Here is a 26,426-nt window from a genome sequence, read left to right as displayed (position 1 = left end):
TCCCCTGCCTCTCCCCCAACCCATAGCCAAGGTTTTGTCCCTCTCTAGGCCCCAAACCTTTAATCTCCCTCCCAACTGCATTATTCTCCCCCTCTCCTCCCCCCCCCCCCCCGAGCCTACTGTGGTCCAGTGGGAGTCTTTGTGGCAAGAGTGCGGCCCTCTTGCTCCTGCCTTCATGTGGCTGCCTTCTAAAATGGCTGCCATGACCTCATGTCAGCTCATGGTACTACAGGAAATGCCGCAAGTAGCTAAGAGAGGTCATGACAGCCATTTTAGAAGGCAGCCATGAGGAGGCAGTAGCGAGTAAGCTGTGCTCCTGCTACAAAGGCCCCCGCTGGACCACCAGGTACCTCAGTAGGCCTGGGGGGAGGGTGATTGTGGGGTTGGAAAGAAGATTAAAGGGTCGGGGCCTAGAGAGCCGCAGCCACATGCAAGAAGAGCTGCATGTGGCTCACGAACTGTAAGTTGCCAACCCCTGGCCCAGAGCGGCAGCAGCAGTAAAGTACCTTTGCAGTCAAAGCAAAAGAGGGATAATGGAAAATTTTCAAATAGCTCAAATACCCAGATACATAGCTATTTAGTCTGAATAATTATTTTTTTAATTACCCTTATTCCTTCTAATTCTATAAAGTTGTATACCCAAATTTCCAATTAGCACACAGTTTTGCATGCACAGCATATAGGATAAGATCAGTTGCGAGCATAATTTAATAGATTAATTAAATATTAATTGGTCCTAACAGTCAAAAATTGGCTATAACTGTTGTTAATTGGTGCTAATTGGCAGTCATATATATTTATTTATTTAATTCGATTTCTATCCCGTTGTCCCCCAGGTATATAACTGCCCTTAATCAGTATTCTATAAGTTGTGCACTTAATTTCTAGAGCATGCAATGCCAAGGGGGTTGTGAACCTGTGAGGGAATGGACGGTCAGGAGAGGGTCAAGCAGTTATGTGTACAGTTATAGAATGCTAGCTTTTGCACATCTAAATGCCTACAGTTAAGCATTATCACTTACCCCAGTCATTATGGCCCAAATTTTGAAAGTGGCGCCGTAATTGGTAGGTGCCTGAAAAAACAGTGCAGGTCATGTGTCACTCAGATTACAGCAGCGTTTTCAGAATCGCAGCCTGTGTCAAAGGTAGGTGCCGGAAGTATAGGCCAGGGTTTTCAGGCCTACATTTCCGGCACCTATCTTCGACAAAGAATCATGCTTAGCGGCACCGAACATCAACTCCCTCCATAACCACACTTCTTTTGATATTTGGCGCCGCTACGCGTCTGTGTAGACACGATTCCAGCACTGTGTTTTGTAGGCACCTCATGGGGCCTACTTTTTTCTTTTGTTTTAATTATTTTTAATGGTGCGGTCAATTACTACACCATTAACAGTCAATTAAAACAATTAGCTTAGGCTAAACACCACTTTTAGAATCTGGGCCTAAGTGCTTACGCCTAAAGTTAGGTTCATAAATGCGGACTTATGCTAGTAATTATATAACAGCAGTTGAATGCAGAACTGCCGTTAAAGAATCTGAACTTAGGGCTCCTTTAACAAAGCCGTGTTAGCGGTTTAATGTGCGTAATAGCGCGCGCTAAACCGCTGGACGCGCTAGCCGCTACCGCCTCCTCTTGAGCAGGCGGTAGTTTTTCGGCTAGCGCAGCAGTAGCGCGTGATTAAAAGTCATGCAGCTTCGCAAAAGGAGCCCTTAGTGTGCATTATCTCATCACCTAACTTGAAGAACCTTTTGAGAATTACCCCTATTATGTATAAATAGACAAAACAGAGTTTAATACGTAAAAGTAGTCTGTTCAACTGTTTGTTGTTACTGATCATTTTAGGAAAGGTGGTGTGGAGATGATCATGATTGTTTAGTTTATCAAAACATTGGGGGTGGGGGACAAGGCTATAGGTTTGCATAGGGTACCCCACTACCCAGTACCCTTGTACCAGCCTTGGCAAAAAAATTGATATACAAATATTTACACACGCACACATTTATTCTCCTTGGAATGTGGCTGTTACAGAAGGAACTTTTAGAGCTAATATCAATAATTGTAAAACTTAGACCTGATCCCATTCATGGCAGTGAACAATTTCATTTTCAAACACCGTTCTGTGCAGCACTGCAAAGGAGAATCCGAAGAGAGCACCCTCTATGAGTAAAGATGGGAAGGCTACTTCCCTCTCTGCCTACTACACAAGGCTCTTTCCCCTGCCTTTTACCACACCTGTGCCCTGCCTGGCGCTCCCTCAGCCAGGATATGAGGTCAGAGAGTTTACAATTACTGGAACCCTGAGCCCCTCCCGTCCCTGTCTTCCCCCCATCTTTGCGTCTTGACATAAAGTTTCGCTTTATTGTAACACCCTGCCTTTCTTTGCAGCTGGAGCTTCCTCTCTCTCAAGTCTCTCACGCTGCTCAAAGCAGACAATCTCTGAAAATCTTTCTCTTTCCCTGCTAGTGATTAGGGTCACTTTAGTGATGCTCTGGGGGTGTGGAAAGAGTTTGATCTTAAGTTGCCACCTCACCAGTTCCACAAGGGCAGGCTGGTTCAGCCATGATATTGCCCCATGGATTCATGGACATATGCTTGTCAACCTCAATCCTTTAAGAAAACTAGAAATAAATTTATTTGCATGTAGTGGGACAGACCCAGGACTGAATCAACCATCTCAGAAGCATGTCAGTATTTCAAGCTGTCAAATTAATTTTAGCCAGGAGAGGGGCTCCCTATTTCCTGAGTTTGTTCATTGTCTGACCATACACTGAGCAAGGGACACATTACATCAGAAGCTGTACATTAAGCCTGATTCCTGCATAGGAGTGATGTTTACTGCTTTTTGAGTATAAAAATTAATCCTCTTCTTGTTTCAGAGCTCTGCATATTGCTGTGGCCCAAGGAAATGTGAACATGGTGCATCGTCTCATCTACCTTTTTCTGCAGGGTAAGAAGGAGCTGGACACCTACAACATCATGAGACAGGTCAGTGACACGGCTTCCTCTCAGCCCAAACTGTCTCATAATAACCAGACACATCTATGTGATTGGAAAGTTTATTCTCTTCAATTATAGACAAATTGGTTTGGTGACTGCATTAGTCCACTTTTAAAGGTAATCGAAATAAAACAAAATTAAAGAAGACAAAATTATATTTTTTTTTACTGGACTAAATACATCTTGAAAGCTAGTCAAAAAGCATATTAAATTAGTCCAATAAAATTTTTATCTTCTTTTTGTTTTGTTTGTTTTCTATTTAGTACCATCCATTATAGAAATCAATGGTAAAATTTTGGCTTTTTTCCAATGCAGCTTGTTCTGCCCCTGTATAATTTTGGATTATGAGAGTGCAGCACAAGTTCATGCAGTGTCATTAAAAAATAACAAAGAGGCTGGTAGCAATTTATAAGATTAACCAGTTTATTGAGGTATGAACTTTTGAGCATAAGGGTCCACATCATCAAATAGGATTTGGCATTTGCTTTATAATTAATTAGTGCTTCATCAGATATGCAAATAAAGATTTCTCAGAAAGCTGCTATAATTACATTGTTGATCAGGGTGACAGTTGTACAGAGGTTCCTGCTGTTCAGCCTTCCTTTCATTACTTCACAGTTCTATTCAGAGACCAAAATTATTAAACTGAAAGACTTTCCCGCAATTGATACATTTTAGATCTGTAATGATAATCTGAAGGAAGGTGAAAATATACTATCCATAACAAACAGTGTTGCAAATTACTTCCTGGGGCTCACCATGGCAACTGGCTCAGGGGAGGGGGATGTTCAAAAGTCCCCATTAAATACTGAGTGTGTTTGTAGCCGTGGTTGAACTAACGATTTCAAAACAGCGATCAATGCTCAAAGAAAATTGCATACAAATGAGGTGTGCGGTAGAGCCCATATAACTTTTCTTTTTTAAAAAAGGGCCCTCCTCCAACAATGCCCCCGCTTTCCCTCCCCCTAGCATATAGCAAGACTCCTCCCAGAAGCCCCCTCCTCCCAGCCATCGAGGTAGGCCTCCCCCGGCCTATCTGTATTCTTGGTGGTCCAGCAGTTTGTCTGGGTTTTGGAAAACTGGCCGTGTCTGGAAGGCCTCTGAGCCCTCGGACACAACCTGGAGGTCAGGAATAAAAAGATAAAGCTTTTGGGGGTCGGGGCTAGAGGCAGAATAGGGCGAGGCTAGAGGCAGAATGGAGCAAAGCTGGTTGGAACAGTGCAGGGCTGAGGGCGGAACAGGGTGGGGCCATGCATCCGGGATTTTTCAGGGCAAAATATGGTAACCCTATCTCTATGGCATAAATGAACAGATGAGTCTCTCTCAATTAGAAGCATAGGAAAAAGGTGAAAGGGGATAGACTCAGGAGTAATCTAAAGAAATAGCTCTTCACAGAAAGGGTGGTGGATGTGTGGGTCGGCCTCCTGGTGGAGATGTTGAAGAGGAAGACTATCTGAATTCAAGAAAGCATGGGACAAGCACAGAGGATCTATAAGGAAGAGGAAAGGATTGTAGATGGTGTGAATAGGAAGACTGAATAAGCTATATGAAATACCTGCTCTATTTGAATGTAACTCACTGAAATACTGGAAAGATGTGTGCTATATCCAAATTTCATTATCTGAAGTAATTTATCTGGTATATAGCAATACTATTATTTTGAATGTAATATTATTTTACTCTTTTAAAAATCTGAGTTATTTTTAAATTGATTTAATAGGCCTTTTTTAAACTAAAGTTATTTTCCATTGACAAAGAGTGATAGAAAAGGCTTACTAAATCAGGCCTTTTGTGTTGCAGCAATAACTAGTTTTGCTGGAAAACTGTTCCATACTATTGCTACTCTGAGTAAAAACTCCATTTGGAGGCAGTGAACAGGATTGGCTTATCCATTAGGCTGACAAGGCGACTACCTAGAGTGGCAGCTTTTGGGGGTAGCAAAGAGAAAACTTTTCAAATAGCACATTTACCCAAATATGTGGAGGGGCATAATCAAAAGAAACATTACTGTTTCCTATCCCACCAATACCTTTCAGTTCTAGGCAGTTTACAAAAAAGAACTGGCCTGGGTATTTCCAGGGAGCTTACAAAGTTGATAGATAGAATGAGCTTACAAGAATTGATGGATAGCATGAGCAATGGGATCTGGGGAAGAGTTTATAAGGTTTTAGTTAGATCATTTGACATATTTTTTTGAAAAGCGTGGAGGGGCATAATCGAAAGGGACGTCTAAGTCCATTTTCGTGTACGTCACAAGTCGTCCAAAGTAAAAACCAGCCTAGGACACATTTTCGAAAAATATGTCCAAATTTTTTTTTCTTTCGAAAATCGTCTATACATCCTGCCGATCTGATCGTCCAAGTCGCTAAATCGTCCATCTTTATACCACATTTTCATCCAACTTTTTATCCAAGTCAAAAACGCCTAGAACAAGCCCTGTTGGACGTGGGAGGGGTCTGCAAAGTGATGGACTGAAAACCCAGACATGCCACCTAAATAGTGGGGTACCTTAAAGGGCACTGTTGTGAATGTCACAAAAAGGGTGCCATGTCTTCTCCTCACTACAACTCCCTTATAGGTGAGCCCCCCAAACCACTTCCAGAATCCCTAGACCCACTTATCTACTGCCCTAATAGTCCTTATGGCTGCAGGAGCCATTTATATGCCAGTAAAAAAGGGATTTGGGGGTGTATAGGGGAGTGCACATGTTTAAGTATCAATGCAGTGATTATAGGGGTTTATGGGCATGGGTCCTCCTCTCCATGAGTCCCTAACCCACCCCCAAGATGGCTGAAGCCACCTCTGTGCTGGACGACTAGGCTTTCCTATGCCAGGCTGCCAGGTGATGTTGGTCTGGAGGCTGAATTTTAAAGGTGTGATTAATATTTTTATGGGGTTGGGGGGGTCGGTGATCACTGGGGTAGTGTGTGGGGGTCTGTATTATATGTTTGCAGTGCTTATCTGGTGACTTTAGGTGGGTTTTTGTGACTTAGACTATGTTTTTAATGGTCTAAGTCACAACGTCCAAGTTCCGTCGATCCTGTGCTGTATAACTTTCGGTTATACATGCTGTATGACTAAGTCTAAGCCATCCCACATCCCGCCCAATTCCCACCCTCGACACTCCTCCTGAAATGCCCCGTTTAGCTTTGGTAATTCAGCGGCACTATGTAGGCCTAGGTTGTTTAGAAATACGTCCAAAACATTACATTACATTACATTACATTAGGGATTTCTATTCCGCCATTACCTTGCGGTTCAAGGCGGATTACAAAAGGTTAATTTAAAAAAGACAGAATTACAATGATTAGCTAGAGAGGTAAGTTGTAGATCTTAAGAGCATTTAGAGGTCGTGTTGTTATTGCTGTTTCAGGAATTTCTTGAAAAGTGTGGTTTTTATTTCTTTTCTGAATGTCCTATAGTCTGGGGTGGTCATCAGAAGGTTGGAGATCTGGTTGTCCAGTCTTGCGGCTTGAGTGGCTAGGAGGCCGTCGTGTAGTTTTGTTCTTTTTACTTCTTTGATTGGGGGGGGTATGAATGGTGAGTGAGTTTTTCTGTGTCTGGTACTGGGTGCTTGGATGAGGCGATTGTTCAGGTATGATGGGCTGTCTCCGTGTAGGGTTTTAAATAATATGCAGTAAAATTTGAAGTGGATTCTTTCTTGGATTGGGAGCCAGTGTGAGTTGATGAAGGCTTCAGTGATGTGGTCATGTTTTTTCAATGAGTAGATGAGTCTCAAAGCTGTATTTTGGATTGTTTGGAGTTGTCTTATCGTAGTTGCAGGACATGGAAGGAAGAGTATGTTACAGTAGTCCAATATACCTAGTATTAGGGATTGTACTATAAGTTGGAATTGTGTTCTTTCAAAGAATTTTCGGACTTGTCTCAGGTTTCTCATGATTGCGAATGATTTTTGAATTGTTTTATTTATTTGTGGTTGCATTGTGCAGCATCTGTCTATGGTCATGCCTAGTAGTTTTATGGTGGTTTGGATGGGATATTTGGTTGCGTTTATGTCTAGGTTGGTTGTGGTTTGGATTTTGTCATTTTCTAGGAGGATGAATTTGGTTTTGTCTTGGTTGAGTTTAAGTTTGTGATTTTTCATCCAGGTTGTGACTGCTTCAAGTGTTTGGTGAAGTTTGTCTGTCATGGTAGGTTTAGAATGATCGTATGGGACGAGGATGGTGATGTCATCCGCATAACTATAGGAGGTTATGCCTAGATTATCCAGATGCGTTCCTAGAGAAGCAGTGTAGAGATTGAAGAGGGTAGGGGATAGTGGAGATCCTTGTGGTACGCCGCAGGGGTTTGACCAGGATTCTGACTTTTCTTTGTTTGATTTTACACTGTAGGTTCTGAGTTTTAGGAATCCTTCAAACCAGGAGTATACTTTGTCTGAGATGCCTATTGCATCTAAGATCTGTAGAAGGATGTTGTGGTCTACTAGGTCGAATGCCGCCGATAGGTCCAGTTGTATGAGTAGCATTTTTTTCCCTGTACTAAGTTGTTGTCTGACGGTATCCATAAGGGAGCCTAGTAGTGTCTCTGTGCTGAAGTTTGTTCTGAAGCCTGATTGCATGGGGTGGAGTAGGTTATGGTCCTCTATGTAATTGGTGAGGAGTTTGGCTACAAGGCCTTCTATAATTTTGACATATAGCGGAATTGAGGCTATAGGTCTAAAGTTAGATGGGAGGTTTTGTGGTGCTTTTGGGTCTTTTTGGATTGGGGTGATGACAATTTCGCTGAGGTCAGCAGGGAATGTGCCTTCTGTGAGCGTGAATTGGATCCATTGTAGAGTTATGGTGCGGAATTTTACACTGGAGGTGGTAAGGAGATATGAGGGGCAATGGTTGAGGTCACAGGAGGCATGGCTGTATTTTTTGTAGAATTTGTTGAATTCTGACCATTGTGTGTTAGGGAATTGAGTCCAAATTCTGTCTGCTGCGATTGCCTCTTTTCCTGTAGGGTGGATTGTGGTTGGATTTTGATGGGATGGGTTAAGGATGAGTGTGGCTCTGGTGTTGGTGATTTTGTTCTTGAAGTGTTCTGCTAAGAGGGTGGGTGATGGTGGAGGTGTGTTCGTGGTGGTAGTGTATGGTTTGGTGTCTGTTAATTCTTTCAGGATTTGGAATATTTTTTTGGAATCTTGGGTTTCCGTGCCTATGAGATTAGTGTAGTAGCTTTTCCTCTTATCTTTTAGTAGATTTTTGTATTGTTTGTTGATTTTTTTCCAGTCGGTTTTTGTTTGATCTTGGTTCTTTTTTCTCCATTTTCTTTCTAATCTTCTACACTGTCTTTTGAGTTGGAGTAATTCATTATCAAACCATTGGTCTGATTTCCTGCTGGTTCTGGTTTTGGTTTGTAGGGGTGCCAGATCATCAAGGATGTTGGTGGATACATTTTTCCAGTGGGAGATGAAGTTTTTTGGGTCGCAGTCTTGGATAGTTTCGTCTACCTTTGACCAGAAAATGGTTGGGTCGATATGTTTGCGTGAGGTATATGTGGTTTTTTTTGATTGAGGTGTGTGTTTGGTCTTGGTCCAATTGATGTTGAAGTTATAAATGTAGTGGTCTGACCATAGGGATGGGGACCATGTTCCGTTAGGAGTTTGGATTGCTGGATTGGATGGTTGGTGAGACATGAATGCAGCAATGTCCAGTTGATGACCTTTTTCATGAGTGGTTTGTGGGTTTAGGATCTGGAAGGATAAGGCATTGAGGAAGGATAGACAGTTATTTGCTGGTGTGGAGGTTGTGTCTTCTAGGTGTAGGTTTAGGTCTCCTAGGATGAGGTTATATTCAGCTGTTAGTGAGTTTTGGTAGATGAAGTTTTCAAATTCAGGTCTCACTGTGGTCCAGTTTCCTGGTGTTATGTAGCAGAGCAAGCAGTTTAGAGAGTTTTTTAGTGTTGGGTTTGTGAGTTGACACGCTAGGAAATCCATTTGTGGAGTGGATGTTTTCTCAAGTATGTTTAGAGTTAGGGAGTTCTTGAATATTATTGCTAGTCCTCCTCCTCTTTTTTTCTCTCTGCAGGTTACTGTTATTTTGTATCCTGGCGGGCATACTTCTTTTATTCTAGGGTCTGTGTCTGAGGTTAACCAGGTTTCAGTGAGGAATAGGCAGTCAAGTTTTTCTGTTTTTATCCAATTTTTTATGTTTTCTGTTTTGGGTCCTAGTGCTCTGATGTTAACATAGGCACATGTAAGGGGGGTCGTGTCAGTCTGGGGAATGTGAGTTGTTTCCGGGTATATGAGTGTTGTGGGAGATGGATGAGATTTTGTTTTCGGAAGTGTTGATCTTCTTCTCCAGGTAACAGTGATGGAGTGTTGAGTGCTGGCGTGGTGGTTCGAGTTTCTTGATGTGAGTATTCTTCTGTTGGGAAGTTGGAAGTTGGTTGTACTGGAGGATGTGGTTGTGGTGGGTAAGTTGTTTGCTGCTGCTTTCCAGCTAGAAATGAGGAGGATTATCAAAAGGGTGGCTAGTGTGTGTGTATGCAGGGAGAGCTTCATTTTTGATGTCTGGTTCGGGGGGGCGGAGCAGGGCTCCCACGCCGGCCCGATCTGGCTGGCTTCTGTGAAGTGGTGCGCTGGGTCGTTTTTGAATGTAATATGTCCTCCGGCTGGATTGGGGGGGCGGAGCAGGGCTCCCACGCCGGCCCGATCTGGCTGGCTCGTGTTGGTGCTGTGCGCTGGCTTTTTTAAGGTAAAATGTCCTCCTGCTGGATCGGGGGGGGCGGAGCAGGGCTCCCACGCCGGCCCGATCTGGCTGGCTCGTGTTGGTGCTGTGCGCTGGCTTTTTTATGGTAAAATGTCCTCCTACTGGATCGGGGGGGGCGGAGCAGGGCTCCCACGCCGGCCCGATCTGGCTGGCTCGTGTTGGTGCTGTGCGCTGGCTTTTTTATGGTAAAATGTCCTCCTGCTGGATCGGGGGGGGCGGAGCAGGGCTCCCACGCCGGCCCGATCTGGCTGGCTCGTGTTGGTGCTGTGCGCTGGCTTTTTTATGGTAAAATGTCCTCCTGCTGGATCGGGGGGGGGCGGAGCAGGGCTCCCACGCCGGTCCGATCTGGCTGGCTCGTGTTGGTGCTGTGCGCTGGCTTTTTTATGGTAAAATGTCCTCCTGCTGGATCGGGGGGGGCGGAGCAGGGCTCCCACGCCGGCCCGATCTGGCTGGCTCGTGTTGGTGCTGTGCGCTGGCTTTTTTATGGTAAAATGTCCTCCTGCTGGATCGGGGGGGGGCGGAAAGACAGTTGAAGAAAACAGGTAATCCTTGGCGGATTTAAACAGTGTACAGAGTCAGGCTTGAGTAGTGATTGTGGACTTGATAGGACTTGATAGGAGTAAGATCAAGAAGTTTGAGCCGCAGGAGGCCTCGGGTGACGGAGCTGGACTCCCACGCGGCCCGAGGTTCTCTCTCTGCAGCTGAGGGACGAGTCTCTCGTTGGGGCAGCTCTCGGTATCGATGGAGCTGCCCTGCAGAGTAGCGCTGGAGAGAGCTTGGTTGCAGGGGGTTTCGGGAGGCGGAGCTGGACTCCCACGCGTCCCGAAGCTTCGTCCCTGCAGCCGGAGGGTCGGACAGTGATGGGGTAGCTCCGGATTCAATGGAGCTGCCCGAGAGTGTAAGTGAAAGTAAAAATCAAACAAAGGTTGAGCCGCAGGAGGCCTCGGGTGACGGAGCTGGACTCCCACGCGGCCCGAGGTTCTCTCTCTGCAGCTGAGGGACGAGTCTCTCGTTGGGGCAGCTCTCGGTATCGATGGAGCTGCCCTGCAGAGTAGCGCTGGAGAGAGCTTGGTTGCAGGGGGTTTCGGGAGGCGGAGCTGGACTCCCACGCGTCCCGAAGCTTCGTCCCTGCAGCCGGAGGGTCGGACAGTGATGGGGTAGCTCCGGATTCAATGGAGCTGCCCGAGAGTGTAAGTGAAAGTAAAAATCAAACAAAGGTTGAGCCGCAGGAGGCCTCGGGTGACGGAGCTGGACTCCCACGCGGCCCGAGGTTCTCTCTCTGCAGCTGAGGGACGAGTCTCTCGTTGGGGCAGCTCTCGGTATCGATGGAGCTGCCCTGCAGAGTAGCGCTGTTTTTATTATCAGCACTTGGACGTATTTGGGAAATGTTCATCCAAGTGTCGACTTAGGCCGGTTTTTGGACGTTTTTCTCTTTCGATTATGAGCCCCATAGTTTTCAGTTCTTTCCTGAATGTTTTGTAGTTGGTCATCCGATTCGGATGTATGGTGCTAGATGCCCAAAGTCGGCAGTGGAAAAATGTCCATTCTTGAAAAATGCATCTAGAATTTTTTTTTTTTTTCAAAAAATCATCTATCTGGACATCCAGGCCATTGATCACCAGTATGTCTATCTTTATACCACATTTTCGACAAAAAATTTGTCTGTCCTTAACACCCAAAACAAGACCATTTGGATGTGGGAAGGGCCACTATTGTGATGGACTGGCTACCCAGACATGACAACAGATCAGTGGGGCACCTTACAGGGCACTGCTGTGAACTTCACAAAAAGGGTGCCACATAAACATCTCACCAGAACTCCCTTATACCTACCTGTCTACAACCCCAATAGCCCTTATGGCTGCAGGAAACACTTATATGGCAGTACAATAGGGTTTTGAAATTTAAAACTTTTTTTTCTTTTTTTTTTGGGGGGGGGTTGTGGGCTCACATTTTCCACCATGATGTAATGGTTAGAGTGGCTTATGGGCCAGAGTCCTCCTCTCTATGGTTCACTAGCCCAACCTCCAGGCTACTTAAGACACCTGTATGCAGCTCTACCAGGCTTTCCTATAGCAGGTGCTGATGTTCCAGAGAAAGGTATGTATACGTAGCGTTTTTAGTGTTGGTCATGGTGGTAACAGCTCCAATGCTCACAGAATTCCTATGAGCGTTGGAGCTGTTATCGCCATGGCCAGTGCTATAAACCGCGCTACAGTTTTGTAAAAGGGGGGAATAATTAAAGTAACAAATCTTCTCATCAACCTTATAAAATTTCAAACAGAAGTTATCCAGTTCTGGGGCTTTCTTATATTTCAAGGTTTTAATGCCACTATCCCTCAGAATCTCATTTCCTCTATCAGGTCCCCTCAGCTCTGCCGATTCCAGAACCTTTTCTCATTTCTTTACCCATGGGTCCTGGGGAATCATCAGTCACATTCCAGTCTCTGCTCACTTCACTGCTAGCAGAGCACAAGTCTCATGCTGGCCATATTGCTCTGCAGACACCTAATTCATGAGAAAAGAAGCTCTTCACATGACAGCTTGAAATACCGTCCTATCAAGTGTCATATGCTCAATGCATGTGTCTTAATATGTGTCTTTGGTGCCAAATATTGAAGGTACTGTATGATTAACTCAATGTCAAAATAAGCCTGTCTCTGAGAATTGAGGTGGTGGTATGTCATCAGCAACAGAAAGGGAATCGGTATAGGACCTATAGTGAGACTACCTTGCACTCACAGGAAATGAGATATCCCCACACCTTGCATGGATTCCATGGATGTTGTACAGGGAGGGTACCCTGGAGGACACTTTATTCTCTGCCCCAACACAAAGAGCATCTGTGGCTGTGAAAGTTCTAAATCCAGCCCTGAGAACAGGTATATAGTTAACCCATGTAATATTTGCCAGTCTTAGCCTGTTCAGATCCATAAAATATAACTAATATACAAACAGTATTTTTAAAGTCATTGTTAAGTTCCTAAAACCTCTAATGGTCTGGCTTCCTTTGCAATATTTCTGGTATAAAAACTGAAGAAACCCCTGTATTAGTCACTGCATTTACTCTTCTAGAACGGAATCTCTGAATGCCAATGGCAGTACAATTCACTGTAATGTAGGTCACAGGTACTTTTAGGGAGGAGTCTGCAAATTGTCAGGAGTGAGACAGAATTGAACTTGATGCTTTGAGAAAGCATGGAACAGGTCATTGGCATTGTCCCAGGAGGCTGTTTGACAGAGCCTTCACCCTAGTAAGACAGTATATCCATAATCTAGATTCCCTCTTGCTTTCTCTGACCTAAGAAGGTGCCTCATCATGCTGGTTTATGGAACCCGGGTGTTGCAGGAAATGAGTGAGCAGCCACAGTGAATAAATTCATGTGCTGGAGGGGAGGGTGGAGGGAAGACATGTCCGATCATTTATGCTTAGGAAGGAGGTTTCCCTGACCCCAGGTCTCTGTTTCTGGCATAGCTGACGTAAAAACCACAGTTCCCTTTCCTGGAATCCTGCAGGAAGAAACATGAATTGGAGACAATCTCCAGCTGGCTTCTTGCCAGGAAAGAGTAAGGGAGGCGCTTTATAAAAAACTGACAGTGCTAAGAGTAGTGAAATTTACCTTTTGTGTGGGGTGGAGGTGCCTTGGACCTCTTCACCTAAAAGAAAAATAAGACCCTGAGCTATCAAGTTACTCGGTTCCAGGAGGTTTGGTGCCAGCTTTGATTTTAAAATTAAATCCTAAAGCAATGGTATTTGTTCCTGATTTCTACCCATACAGATCAGTGCTGCAGATCCCATATGGGATGATTATGTCAGAAATCCAGGATTAGGCTCAAAACTCCCTCCTTGAACTGGTAACTTGGCTTCTGGTCATCCCCCAATCTTATTCCACGTACCTCTCTCTTTTCTGGAAGAGGTGCAGAGGGATAGGATGAGAGGACTTAGCTGTCGCCAGTAGACACCCGAAGGGTTTGGGGAAGTGATAAAAGACAATTGGTAAATTTTTGTTGTGGGAGTGTTTTTACTTCTCTTAAACCTGAACCTTTGGTGCTCATATCCCTCTCCAAAGGAAAATAAACGGGTACAAAGAAAAGGGAAGGCCTAGGGGTAGAAAAAAAGAAAAGAAAGAAGCTGGGGGCAGTGAACTAGTTAAGGTTATGAATGAGAACAGAAAAGCAAAATGAATAGAGTGGGGGATCAGGGTAAGATGGGCTGGACTTTCATCAAGATGTGCAAAATGTTTTACCATGACAGTCTACAGAATTAGGAAAATACTTTTAACATTTTAATTGCACACATTCTGCGTCAAATAATATCTGCCCGTTCCGCAGCGTTTCCAGAATTTAAAACATAAAACAAAAATACAGTATGCAGGAGTGGAGGGAGAAAGCATTTCCTCAAAGGCAAAACGTTCCCTCGTCTCTTTTTCTTTGTGGACTCCCGGGTTATTTCTGTGGAGGAAGCACAAGAAACCCGCAACACTGGGGCTTTGAGCAGAAATCACGTGAGCGCGCGCGGCGTGACCCTGGAGAGATCAGGGACTTTCCCTGTTCGAGAGGCAAAGCCAGACTTCCTCCCTAGGGCCGGGCAGCGGGACCCGCCCTGCGCTGTTATGGCAACGGGCGGGAAGGGCTTGAAATGCAGCCAAAACAAAAGCAGGCCAGGGAGAGACGGCCTTGAAGAGACTTGCTTTTCTTCTTTTAATCTTCTTTATTATTTTGGCAACAGTTGTACAAATTGTCATGCCAATATAGTTTCCCTGAACTTGGCAGGAGAAGCGGAAGGAAAAGTGGGAGAGAAGGAGACAACCCAGGGGAACAGAGCCAAGGAGAGAGAATGGGCTTGGCGGGAAGAGAAATGCCATAGGTGTAGTTTCCCTGTTTAGAGTGGGGGGGGGGGGGGGAATCATAGTAGTCAAAGCCATTTAAACACAAGCATCTGTAGCATTTGAAGGAAGTGGGCACTGTTCTCTGTCTCTTGAAATTATACCTATGAGAAAGAGTCAGTGAATTGGAAGGGCAATAAAGGGAAGAGAAGGAGGGGAATAGTCAGACAAGGAGTGAGAGAAGAAGTAGCTGAAGGAGAGGGAATGAAAGTTGATGAGAAATAGGAAAGCAACAAAGGAGAGGGAAAGAAGAAACCTAGAGATACAACCAAGAGGAGAGGAAAAAAACAAGAAACTTTTGGGAGATAAAAGACATATGTATGATAACTGGTGGTCCTAGAAAAACAGGGATTTTTTAAAAATATTTTGCAAGGGAGCCAAATTGCAATGACAATAAAAACATTACAGGCCAAAGGCAGAAAATGAATGCCTTTTCATAGAGGATTTTAACCACATATCACATACAAAATGTAATCGCTCTCCTCTATGCCCCAGACTAGAAGTGGCACCTCCCCCACTCCCCAATCAGCAGGGCAGGATTAACCAATAGGCCCAGTAGGCATGTGCCTGGGGTCCGATGAAGGAGGGCATCAACATTGTTTTTCCTAAATGGCGAAGGGCCCCTCCCCCCCGATCAGCAATGCGGGCCCCCCGATTGGCAACGAGTCTCCCCCCCCCCCCCCCATCGATGGAAAGTAAAACAAGCAAGCAACGCGGGTAAGAAAGGCAACGGGAACTGTAATTGTGCAAGCGGTGCTGCTTGCCCAAAGCTTCCCTCTGACGCAGCTTCCTGTTTCCGCCTGGGCACATGGTGGGGCAGGGCAGGGCAGGGGGCCCAGTGTATTGTGTGCCTAGGGGCCCTCGACAAATTAATCCTGCCCTGCCGATCAGCTAGGTGCGATTAATTCTTTGAGGACCCCTAGGCACACAAGTAAACTGGGCAACCTGTCCTGCCTCTATGTATTTATCTGTTTTCTTATTTAATTCTTTATTTACTAAACTAAACCTTAGGCTTATATACCCCATTTGATTTTTTTTATTTTAAAATTTAAAACAAACAACAAAGATTACCATGCGAGTGCTATTATACATTTTCTTCTATGCAACCCCCAAACATCTCTGAACTAATCCCCCTTCCTTCCCTTCCCACCTACTTGCCCAGGCCTTGATGGCTTCTTTTCTGTTTGTGGTTGGGTTTGCTGGTGCTGAATACTGCATATATTGCCTGCTGTCTCACCCTATCTCTCCCTTCTGTTGTGCTCTGCTTTTCTGCACTCCAGTGCCTCAAATAACTTCTACCTGGAGGCCCCAAGGATCCCACAGAGCTAAAGTGGCCTCAACTTCACAAATCCACCCCCCCCCCCCTGAGGTAAGCAGATTTTTGGGGCTATGCAGTGGAGATCTGCGGGGTCCATGGGATCCTCATTTTACCCAGTCCCAGCTTGAGCAAGCAAAGAAAGGGGGGAGGGGAAGAAATAAAGAAATGCAAACACCCAAAGGAAGTCATCTATCTTAGGTGAGTAAAGCCAGTACTCAGAAGATAGGGGAGATAGAAAACGCACCTGGATACTGGAGAGAGAGGGTCCGGAGGATGAATTTCAGTGGAGGGTGGGTGAGGTAGCCTGCTCGGGCAGCACAATGGCGAAGTTGCTGCATACTGCAGGAAAAGAACTTTGGCACTGGGAGACCAGGAGAGTGTAAGTCAGAAGACAAGTCTGGGAAGGAAGCTGCCTGCCCCTGTTGCTGAGAGAGAGTGACAGACAACCGGCCCGTGTCCCATCCGCGAAGGAAGCTGCCTGGCACAGCGGCACTGCCGTTGCCGACTTGCATCAGAACAGGCTGTGCAGCCCAACTGACAGGACATGAACAAAAAAGCCACCTGCATGTGGCGTGCCAGCAAAGACTACAAGCAAAGCATGTGTGGAGATGGGACTGAGGCAAGGAACTGACTGCGGCTGTGTAGGACCAGGCAGAAAGCAGGTAGGAATCACCATTGCCGAATGGGATTGGCGCTTGATGTCTAATCTAATCTTCCACTTGTGTGTTGCTCATACCTATACAGGCTCTAGGCGACTTACAGGGAGAGGGGTCAGAAGAGGGCCAGAGGGGGGGACTGGAGGGAGGGCTAAAATTGAGGGAGAGAGGTAGAGGTAAGCGCATAGGTCAAGTGTCAAAGGAAGAGTTTTCAACTTCTTCCGGAGAAGAGTAAAGGTTAGTTTCTTTTTCCGAGAGTAGCTTGTGGATTCATTTGTCAAAGAGGAAAGTTTTCAACTTCTTCTGAAATAAGGTGTGACTGGTTTCTTTTCTGATTTCTTCTGGTAGGTTGCTCTAAGTTTTACGCCCATGAATATCAGCATGGAGTGGAAAACTCGCCTGTAGTGGAGATTTTTTGGGGATGGCAGATTTAGTTGAATTCTGTTTATGATTCTTCTGAAGGTGGACCAGGCCACTGAGCATAGAAGGGTGAGGGGGGTGACTGAGTTTCCATAGATTATGTGATGTAAGATGCATGATATTTTGAAGTATAGCCGAGATTGGATGGGTAGCTAGTACAGTTGTAGGAGGAAGGCTGAGATCGAATCGTATTTCTTTAAATTGAAAATCTGTCTAACAGCTGTGTTCTGAATGAGCTGTAGTTTGCGGACTAGGGAAACATAGAATATGAAGGCAGAAAAGGGGCCACGGCCCAACAAGTCTGCCCATTCAAATAAGCGGAGTTACATTAATCCAGTTAAGACAAAACCATCATCTGGACAATCAGAGCAAAATGGTGTTGATGAAAGTATGGCTTGATGAGCTTAAGTTGACGCATGGTGAAAATGGTCTTTTTCGGAGGTTGGAGATTTGTGGTTCCATCGTGAGCATGTCATTCAATATTCAGCCAAGCACTTTAGAGGATTTCTCCACTTTGAAGATGGTGCCAGATGAGCTGTGTGGAAGCAGATTGCTTTGTTTTGGCGGCATTTAGTTATAGTTTGTTGGTAGTTGCCCAGGTTTGGATTCTTGCTACGTTTGAGATTTTTTCATTTGTGTTTGGCTAGTTGTTTGATGTGGGAATGAGGAGAAAAATGTCATCTGCATAGGATAGTATGGTTTCATCTTCTAACTTAATGTTTCTGAGTGAGCTCATGAATAAATTAAATAGGACAGGGGATATCGGGGAACCTTGAGGAACTCCGCAGAATGCCTTCCAGGGGTTGGAGAATGCCCCACTCTTTTGATCGTGTATTCTTGATTCTGCAGAAAGTTAGCAAAACAATTTAGCACTGTTCCCGTTAATCCGATTTCAGATACAGTGGAACCTTGGTTTACGAGCATAATTCGTTCCAGAAGCATGCTCGTAAACCAAATTGCTCGTATATCAAAGCAAGTTTCCCCATAGGAAGTAAGGAAAACTGCTTTGATTGGTTCCACCATCTCCCCCCCCCCACGAGGCTACTGGCGCTGCTCCATTCTCCTCCCCCCTTGAGGAATCTGAGGCTGTTCCAAACTATCCCCCCGCGATCCGGCATCCTCCCCAGCGATCCCCCCCGCTCGCGTTGCCCCCCCTCCACCGCGATCCTACTTCCCCCCCCCCCCCGAGCAGTCAATGACACCCTTTACCCGACGTGGCACCAGTGCCGGTGCTCGAAGATCCTCCCTCTTCTGGAGCAGCTGGGCGGTGCATCGGAGATCCTCCTTCTTCTGGGCTGGGCTGGGCTGGACTGGCTTTGAGCATTTGCGCATGCTCAAAGCCTTCTGGTCTCGCTCTCAATCTCAGAGAGAGTGAGACCAGAAGGCTTTGAGCATGCGCAAATGCTCAAAGCCAGTCCAGCCCAGCCCAGACCAGAAGAAGGAGGATCTCCGACGCATTGCCCAGCCCAGGCCGTGCCAGAAGAGGGAGGATCTTCGGGCACCGACACTGGTGCCAGGTCGGGTAAGGGGTGTCATTGACTGCTCGGGGGGGGGGAAGTAGGATCGGAGTGGAGGGGGGCAACGCGAGCGGATGGGATGCTGGATCGCTGGGGGGATGCCGGATCGTGGGGGGGGGGGGGCGCTCGTACAGCGAGGCAAGCTCGGTTTATGAGGCACCAAGTTTGCAAATGTTTTGCTCGTCTTGCAAAACACTCGCAAACTGGTACACTCGTAAACCCAGGTACCACTGTAGTTTGGTTAGGAGTAATGGGTGGTCCACCGAGTCGAAGGCCGCGGAAATATCAAACTGGAGTAATATTGCTTGGCGACCTGTGCTTAGTAGTTGTTTGATTTTGGTGATTAGGGTGATGATGAGGAGTTCGGTGCTGTGTTGTTTTCTGAATCCATATTGGGATGGCTGCAGGCATGAATGTTGCTCAGTTTGTGAAGCTAGTTGTTTACTTACATTGACTTCAAGGATTTTTGTTAGGAATCATAAACTATATGGAGTATAGTAATAAAAATTTTCTAAGATTTTATATTGGTTCAATGCTGAATTACACTCAGGCTTTATACCTTATATTAAAAAAATCCACTATATGTAGTGTATAATCATGAATAAGTTAATCATTCCTTTGCTTAATCAAATAATTGTATGTGCTAAAGACTGTGTTCAGATCCGCATAACAGTGCTCAAATGAAATTAATGTGATATCTAGAGCAGAGGTTGCTGACTGGGGTCATCATAACCACAGTACAGTCCCATAAAGTGCATCATGTATAACTTTTAAAACCCAGATAAAAAGGTGTACATATCTGGGAACGATGCAATGTTTCTCTGGTGAATATCCTCTGCTGTAGAAGTGAACAAAATAAACCAAAAAACCTCAAAATCAACAGTGCACACCTGAAGGTGCCTACACCCGGTCCCTCAACTCGAGTTGCGCTCCACACGTCATCAGGAAAGAGTTATACAAAGGACTGATTAACTTATAGTGGATTGTTTAATATAAGGTATAGAGCCTGAGTGTTAGAATAGGAATGCCAGCAATGGGCCTGTAGTTTGAAGCTTCAGAAAGGTCTGCTGTTGAAGTTTTCGATATGAGTGTGAGGACGATTTTACCCATTTCTTTGGGTAATTGGCCTTGGTTCAGAGAGCTATAGGAGGTTGGTGAGCCAGGCTATAATTTGGTGGGGTGTGGCTGAGAAGAGGTAAGCGGGGCAGTTGTCCAGGGGGCTGCTGCGCATGGATAGTTTTGATATTAGTTTTTTGTTATCGTGGATGGAGAGGTTGATGAAGGAGGTCCAGATCTGGTCTGCTTTGATGGGTTCAGTGTGGTTTTCTACCTTTGGGTTCAGTGTGGTTTTCTACCTTTGATGTCATAGCCAGAGCTGGTTTTAGACATGCTTGGACCCAGGGCAGAAATTAAGGAGGGGGCCCCTGATCCCCTTTCCTCTCTGCAACCCCCCAAATATCCCCCACCTCCTATTATTACCACACATTAAACAACTAACAGACAGACCTTTACTAAAGGATCACAAATAGAAATACAGTGGAACCTCGGTTTGCGAGTAACCCAGTTTGCGAGTGTTTTGCAAGACGAGCAAAACACTCAGCAAACTTTTGACTCGCAAACCGAGCACTGCCCCGATAAACGAGCACTTACAGTCCAGGAACGCTGCTTCGGGGGATTCCTCTTCTGTTTTCCAGCCAGTCTTCCACGTCGGGTGCCTTCCGCATGTTGGAGGACCTCTGTCTGGGCCTGCGCGGCCGGGTGCTGTCCCGCCTGCACATTGTGTGTGATGCGCACAGCGTCAATCATCGTCGTTGTGCTTGTCATGCGCGGCGTGCGGATGGGACGGCTCTCCAGCATGCGGGGGGCATCCGATGTGGAGGGCTGGCCGGCAGATGGAAGAGGCATCCCTTTGAAGCGGCAGTGCGGGGTTCTCCGGCGGCTGGCAGACATTAGAAGCATCTCCCCCAAAATGGAACTGTGGGGTTCTTCTTCGGATGATGGACGGAGGAGGCGGACGGAGGAGACGGCGCTGCAGCACCCGGCACCCAACAGGTACAGACCCCGGGTTCTGGAACGAATCTTCGGTGTTGCCACTATTTTCTATGGGGAACTTTGCTTTGATAAATGAGCATTTTGGATTACAAGCATGCTCCTGGAATGGATTATGCTCGTAATCCAAGGTACCACTGTATTTTTGGGAACCTCAAGAAATTAAACTCAGCAAGTATTACAACACTGGAGAAATAAAAACAGATATGCACTTCTTTCTGTACTGAACACACAGGGATCCCAGGCTCAGATCCACCAAATATTAGCCATTTCCCTTGCTGTGTGGCTGGTGAGGATCCCAAAACCCTGTCAGTTGAAGACCACCTCCTCCAGTCTGGCAGCCAGTAATCTCCAAGCTCTGTAGCTAGCAGCAGTGTCTCTGAGCTGCAACCAGCTGCAGAGTTTGAAGAGTTCTGGCCATCAAACTAGAGGAAGAAATCTTTAGCCAGCAGGGCTTTGGGAAGCCCACTAACTTAGGAATTTATATTTTGCATTTGGGTAGGAGACATGGGGCACAGTGGGAACAAAATTTAGTGCCCAGCATTTTATTGGACTAATACATTTCTCAATTAGCTTTCAGAGGTCAAAACCTCTTCAGGTCAGTAAAGTATACTGCTATTACAGTATCCCTAAATTGATCTGAGAAAGGAAGTTTTGGTGTCTGAATTAGTAAAAAATAGTATTAAAATAAGATCAATAAAATGATCACCTTATTTCCATTTTCTGTTTCTAAACATTTATCAAAACAGCTACAATACTATTTTATCCTAAAGCAAAAAAGAAAAAGAATTTTTTTTCTACTTTTGTGGTCTGGTTTCTGCTTTCCTCATCTTCTCATAATTCTCTTCCTTCCATCCACTGTCTTCCTTCTCTGCTTCTTCCATATGGCATCTCTTCTCTTTCTATGCCTCTTCCAGAAACTGTCTGCCTCTCCCTTCCATCTCTCTCCCCACCCACACACACACAATTGGTCTGGCATCCATTTTCTTCCCTCCGCGCCCCCCCCCCCCCCCAATGGTGTGGCATCTGTCTTCTTCCCTTCCATCTCTCCCCCTCAGCGGACTTTAGCATCTCTCTCTCCTCCTTTCCTCCCCTCAGATCTGGTATCTGCCTTCTCCCCTTCCCCCCATGCTCTGGCATCTTTCTCCTCTCCCTTCCCCTTCCTTTCCTTCCCTCATCTTCCCTCTCAATTTATTTTCTGCCTCTGTCTAGATTAAATTCTTTCTTACTATCTAATCCTCAATTTCCTTCTTTTCATTGTGTATACCTATAGCTTACCACCTCTTTCCCTCACCCCTTCCAGTATTAACTCTATCCTCTTCCCCCAATCCAACATGTGCCCTTTTTTCTCTGTCTTCTCCATTTACATCCAGCGTCTGTCCTCCTCTATCTCTCCTCCCCACTTCCTTCCAGCGTCTGCTCCCCTCTCTGTCCCCTCCCCCTTCCATTCAGCATCTGCCCCTCTCTCCTCACTCACTTCCATTCAGCGTCTGCTCCCTTCTCTCTCTCTCTCTCTCTCTCTCTCTGTCCCATTCAGCATCTGCTCCTCTCTATCACCTACCTCCCACTTCCATCCAGCATTTGTCCCCCTCTTTCTCCACACAATAAACCTAAAGTGCAATTCAACTTCTTCCCCTTGTCGGGCCATCTCCACTCCCTTTCCCTCACCTTCACGAATGCTTTTCCAAACCAAAGTTTTCTCAGAGGGGCCCTCACGCGTCCGCCCCAAAGCTTCTCCTCTGACACAACATACTGTTTCTGCTGGATTGTGTCTGAGGTGAAGCTTTGGGGCAGCCACGTGCAACTAGTGGTTGCCATGTGAGGGCTCCTCAGAGAAAAACTTTTAGTTTGGAAAAGCACTGCGAAGGTGAGGGGAAGGGAGAAAGATGGCCTGACAATGGGAAGAGATCCCGGACTGTGGGAGCCCTTGGAGCTGCTGCCCTGTTTGCCCTCCCCTATTGCTGGCCATGGTCATAGCACCACATCGGCGTGCCCTCCTGATGTTTATGGGCCTGAGGCATGTGCCTACTGGGCCTACCCTTTAATCTGCTGACCAGTAAGCTATGTCTTTATTGCAACTTGCCTGACAGCTGTCATAGTGTTAGCAGCATAGAATCTGTTTTGCTACTTGGGATCAGAAGACAAGTTTGCGAAGGAAGCTGCCTGCTGCCATTGCCAAGGGAGAGTAACAGACAAGCGGTCCCATCCGCAAAGAAAGCTGCCTGCCAGTGCGGCACTGCCGTTGCCAAGTTACAGCAGAGCAGGCTGTGCAGCCCAACCGACATAACCCGAACAATTCCTGGGACAATGCCAATGACTTGTTCCATACTTTCTCAAAGCACCAAGCTCAATTTTGTCTTACTCCTGACAATTTGCAGACTCCTCCCTAAAAGTACCTGTGACCTACATTACAGTGAATTGTCCTGCCATTCAGAAGGCTGGCGTTTTCAGAAACTGGGTGCGCACAGCACTCTTTTGAAAATGAAAACAGAAATGACCAACTAAGTTAAGTACTATCCTGAAGAAGCTCCATTGAATCTGGGTCTTCATTTCAAGCTAAGTGCTTCTCTTAAAGAATTACAACTTCTATATAGAAAAAAATAAGAGACTTTAAAAAAAATTGAAAAAAAACCCCAACAAAACCCACAGTTTTTTTTTTTTAGGCTAATGATAGCTCACATGGAAGGTAATGCACTAGTTTAATCTATTGGCAAAATCTGTGAGCGCTTGAAGTCTTTTTTCCCCTCCTGTAGGGCATTGTAACATTGGCATTCAGAGATTCAGTTCTAGGAGATTAAATTTTACAATTTTACACATCTCTGATCCACAAGAAAACATAACAAATCACATTACTACTATCTCAAATAAAAGAAGACACCAACGAACCCTTAAAAAAAGAATAAGGCAAGTAAAACCCATCAAAATCACTACCGCTACCAAACCTATCACACCCACATCTGTCTCCTGTGCATACCTTAATACTAGATCTATCAGGAATAAAGCCTTCCTAATTAAAGATTGGATCATTAACAAGCAAATAGCCTGCCTTTTACTAACTGAAACATGGTTACTATCAGAAGATGATCCAATGATAATTGATCTCCTACCAGACAATTTTAAAATCCTTACGCTAAACCGCGTGGGAAAAAAAGGAGGAGGTTTAGCAATTATTCTTAAAGAAGGATTTGAGTTCGAACTACTTGATTCCAAAATGACCGACCAACTAGAAATTTTAGCCTGTAAAATTGGTAACTGTCATCTAGCAGAATCCCTATCCTGTATATTATTCTACGTCCCACCAAAAAGCTGGCCAAAAGCCAAAGAAGACTTCTGTGCATTTGTCCTAAACAATTCAATCGGTCCTTCTTACAATATCATCGCAGGAGACATAAACATACACCTAGATGAAGAGGACAACACAAATGCGAAAGAGTTTAAAAACTTTCTATCCCTACTCAATTACAACCTCCCTCCACCCACACAAACACATGAAAAAGGCCATCAGTTAAATGTGGTAGCCTTGTCCACAAAGGACATCCCAGACCCTGCCATCTCTATACGTAAAGGCACCTGGTGTCATGATATCTGGTCTGACCATTTTACTTATTATTTCCAGCTAATCTGGTCTTATCATAAATCTAAAACACGCCCAATAATAAAAAGAGAACATCACACAAGAGGCTATATTAACCCAATAGAATACTGGTCACAATACGAACTGCAATCAGAGATAGAAGAAGGAATCGATTTCTGGGATCACTGGATGACAACCAGCACATCCATTTTAGACAAAATCGCCCCTATACGTAATAGCAAAAGCAATGCAAATAAATATAACAAATGGTTTGACACTGAACTTCTAAAAATGAAACAACTAGCTAGACGACTAGAAAGAACTTGGAAAAAAATAGGAGAACTAGCAGACCGTAACAAATGGAGGGCTAATATAAAAATCTACAAACAAATGATAAAAGACAAACGTAAAGCATTCTGCTCAATTAAAATCAACTCATCTCGTAATGGCTCACAAGGAATCAATACAAAAGAGCTATTCAACCTGATCACAAATTTATTCGACACCGCTCGCTACACCACATCCACACACAACACTAAGTTACCCTCTGCAAATGACTTAGCACTGTACTTCGATTCAAAAATTAAAAACCTTAGAATCCATTGTTCAACTAACGACCCTAGTGATCATCAAATAGCTCTCACCCACAGAAATGATATACCGGCTGACATGATCTGGAGCTCCTTTCAAGATTTAGAGTGGAATAATTACACCCGACTATATAATAAATACTCTAAATCCTATTGCATTCCCCCAGAAATCATGAAAGCGGCACCTTTAGAATTTAAACTATCGCTGATGCAATACTTGGCTCACCACCTAAAAACTGGGAAGTTTCTCTCTAATAATGGTCACATAATAACAACCCCAATTCTAAAAAATCGAAAAGAATCTTCAGCCCTAATATCCAACTACAGACCGGTAGCATCCATTCCGTTTATTGTAAAAATTATGGAGGGATTGGTACACATCCAACTGATGGATTATCTTGATCAGTTTTCTCTCCTACATGAAACTCAATCCAGTTTTAGATCGTTATTCAGTACTGAGACTGTAATTGCGGCTATCTTAGACAATCTGCGCTTACTGTTTAGTAAGGGCCTTAATGCCCTGGTTATGCAATTCGATATGAGTTCTGCCTTTGATCTAGTAGACCACGAGAAACTGCTGCAATGCCTAGCCACTATTGGTATCAGGGATGAGGTGCTGAACTGGTTCCATGGCTTCCTTATATCCCGCACTTATCAGGTATGTTTTAATTATGAGCTTTCAAACACCTGGAGCAATCCATCCGGTGTGCCACAAGGGTCTCCACTATCTCCATTGCTCTTCAACATCTATATGTCCTCACTGGGCACACAGCTAACCCAGCTGGGAATAAAACTATTTAGTTATGCAGATGACTTTATGATTATCATCCCATTCGCTAATTCTTTCTCTGAAACTATTCCCAAAGCTTCGGAAGCCATAAACGTGATGGAGCACTGGATGACAAACTTTAGGCTCAAACTTAATTCAGAAAAAACAACTTTCTTCGTTGCTTCGCCACATCCGCTTGACACCAAATTACCACTGTGTATCAATAAACTTAGTTACCCTGTCCAGCCCACCATTAAGATACTAGGTGTAACTTTGGATCAATGCCTAACCATGAAAGACCAGGTAGATTCCTTAATCAGAAAGGGATTCTTTACTCTCTGGAAACTCAGATCCATTAAAGCTTATTTCGATACATCGGCATTCAGAACCCTAGTTCAATCCCTGCACTAAGTCTACTTGACTACTGTAACATCGCTTATTTAGCAATTTCCCAAAAGAATATGCAACGTTTACAATTGATGCAAAATGCAGCAGTCAGACTGATCTTTGAGCTGAGGAAGTTTGACCATGTGACACCCTACTACCGGCAGCTGCATTGGCTGCCAATGGCAGCACGCGTAAAGTTTAAATTTGCCTGCGTCTGCTTTAATGCACTACACGGACTTGCCCCTAAATACATAACTGACCTTTTCTTCTTCTCAGCCAACAGACACAAGAGAAGCTCACATTCCAATTTTGTTTCCCCCCCATTTCGAGGTTGTAAACTGAAAAAACACCATGAACACCTTCTCTCACACCAAGCAGCATCATGGGATAAAGACCTAGAACAATTGCTTTCACCCACTACTTATGGGGAATTTAGAAAACGTCTAAAAACACACTTGTTCCTAAAGCATCTAGACAACTGATCCTCTCTTCTCTCTCCCCTCTATAGTGATTAACTTGTCCTTTTGATCTCTCTCTCCTCAA

At 44.9% G+C, this 26,426-nt stretch overlaps 1 protein-coding gene across 1 annotated transcript in view; it reads left to right on the top strand.

Moving 5' to 3' along the window:
- LOC117345795 overlaps window positions 1–26,426 on the top strand; it is a 67,712-nt gene that overhangs the window by 5,916 nt on the left and 35,370 nt on the right. Inside the window, exon 3 of the mRNA XM_033914957.1 lies at window positions 2,881–2,989. Within this exon, the coding sequence (XP_033770848.1) occupies window positions 2,881–2,989 (109 nt within the window). The remainder of the gene's footprint in view (window positions 1–2,880; window positions 2,990–26,426) is intronic.

Source organism: Geotrypetes seraphini, chromosome 11 (assembly GCF_902459505.1).
Source record: "Geotrypetes seraphini chromosome 11, aGeoSer1.1, whole genome shotgun sequence".
NCBI classification, from domain to species: domain Eukaryota; kingdom Metazoa; phylum Chordata; class Amphibia; order Gymnophiona; family Dermophiidae; genus Geotrypetes; species Geotrypetes seraphini.
Note: the sequence above shows the minus strand (reverse complement) of the source record. Positions and strands in the feature narration are given on the sequence as shown.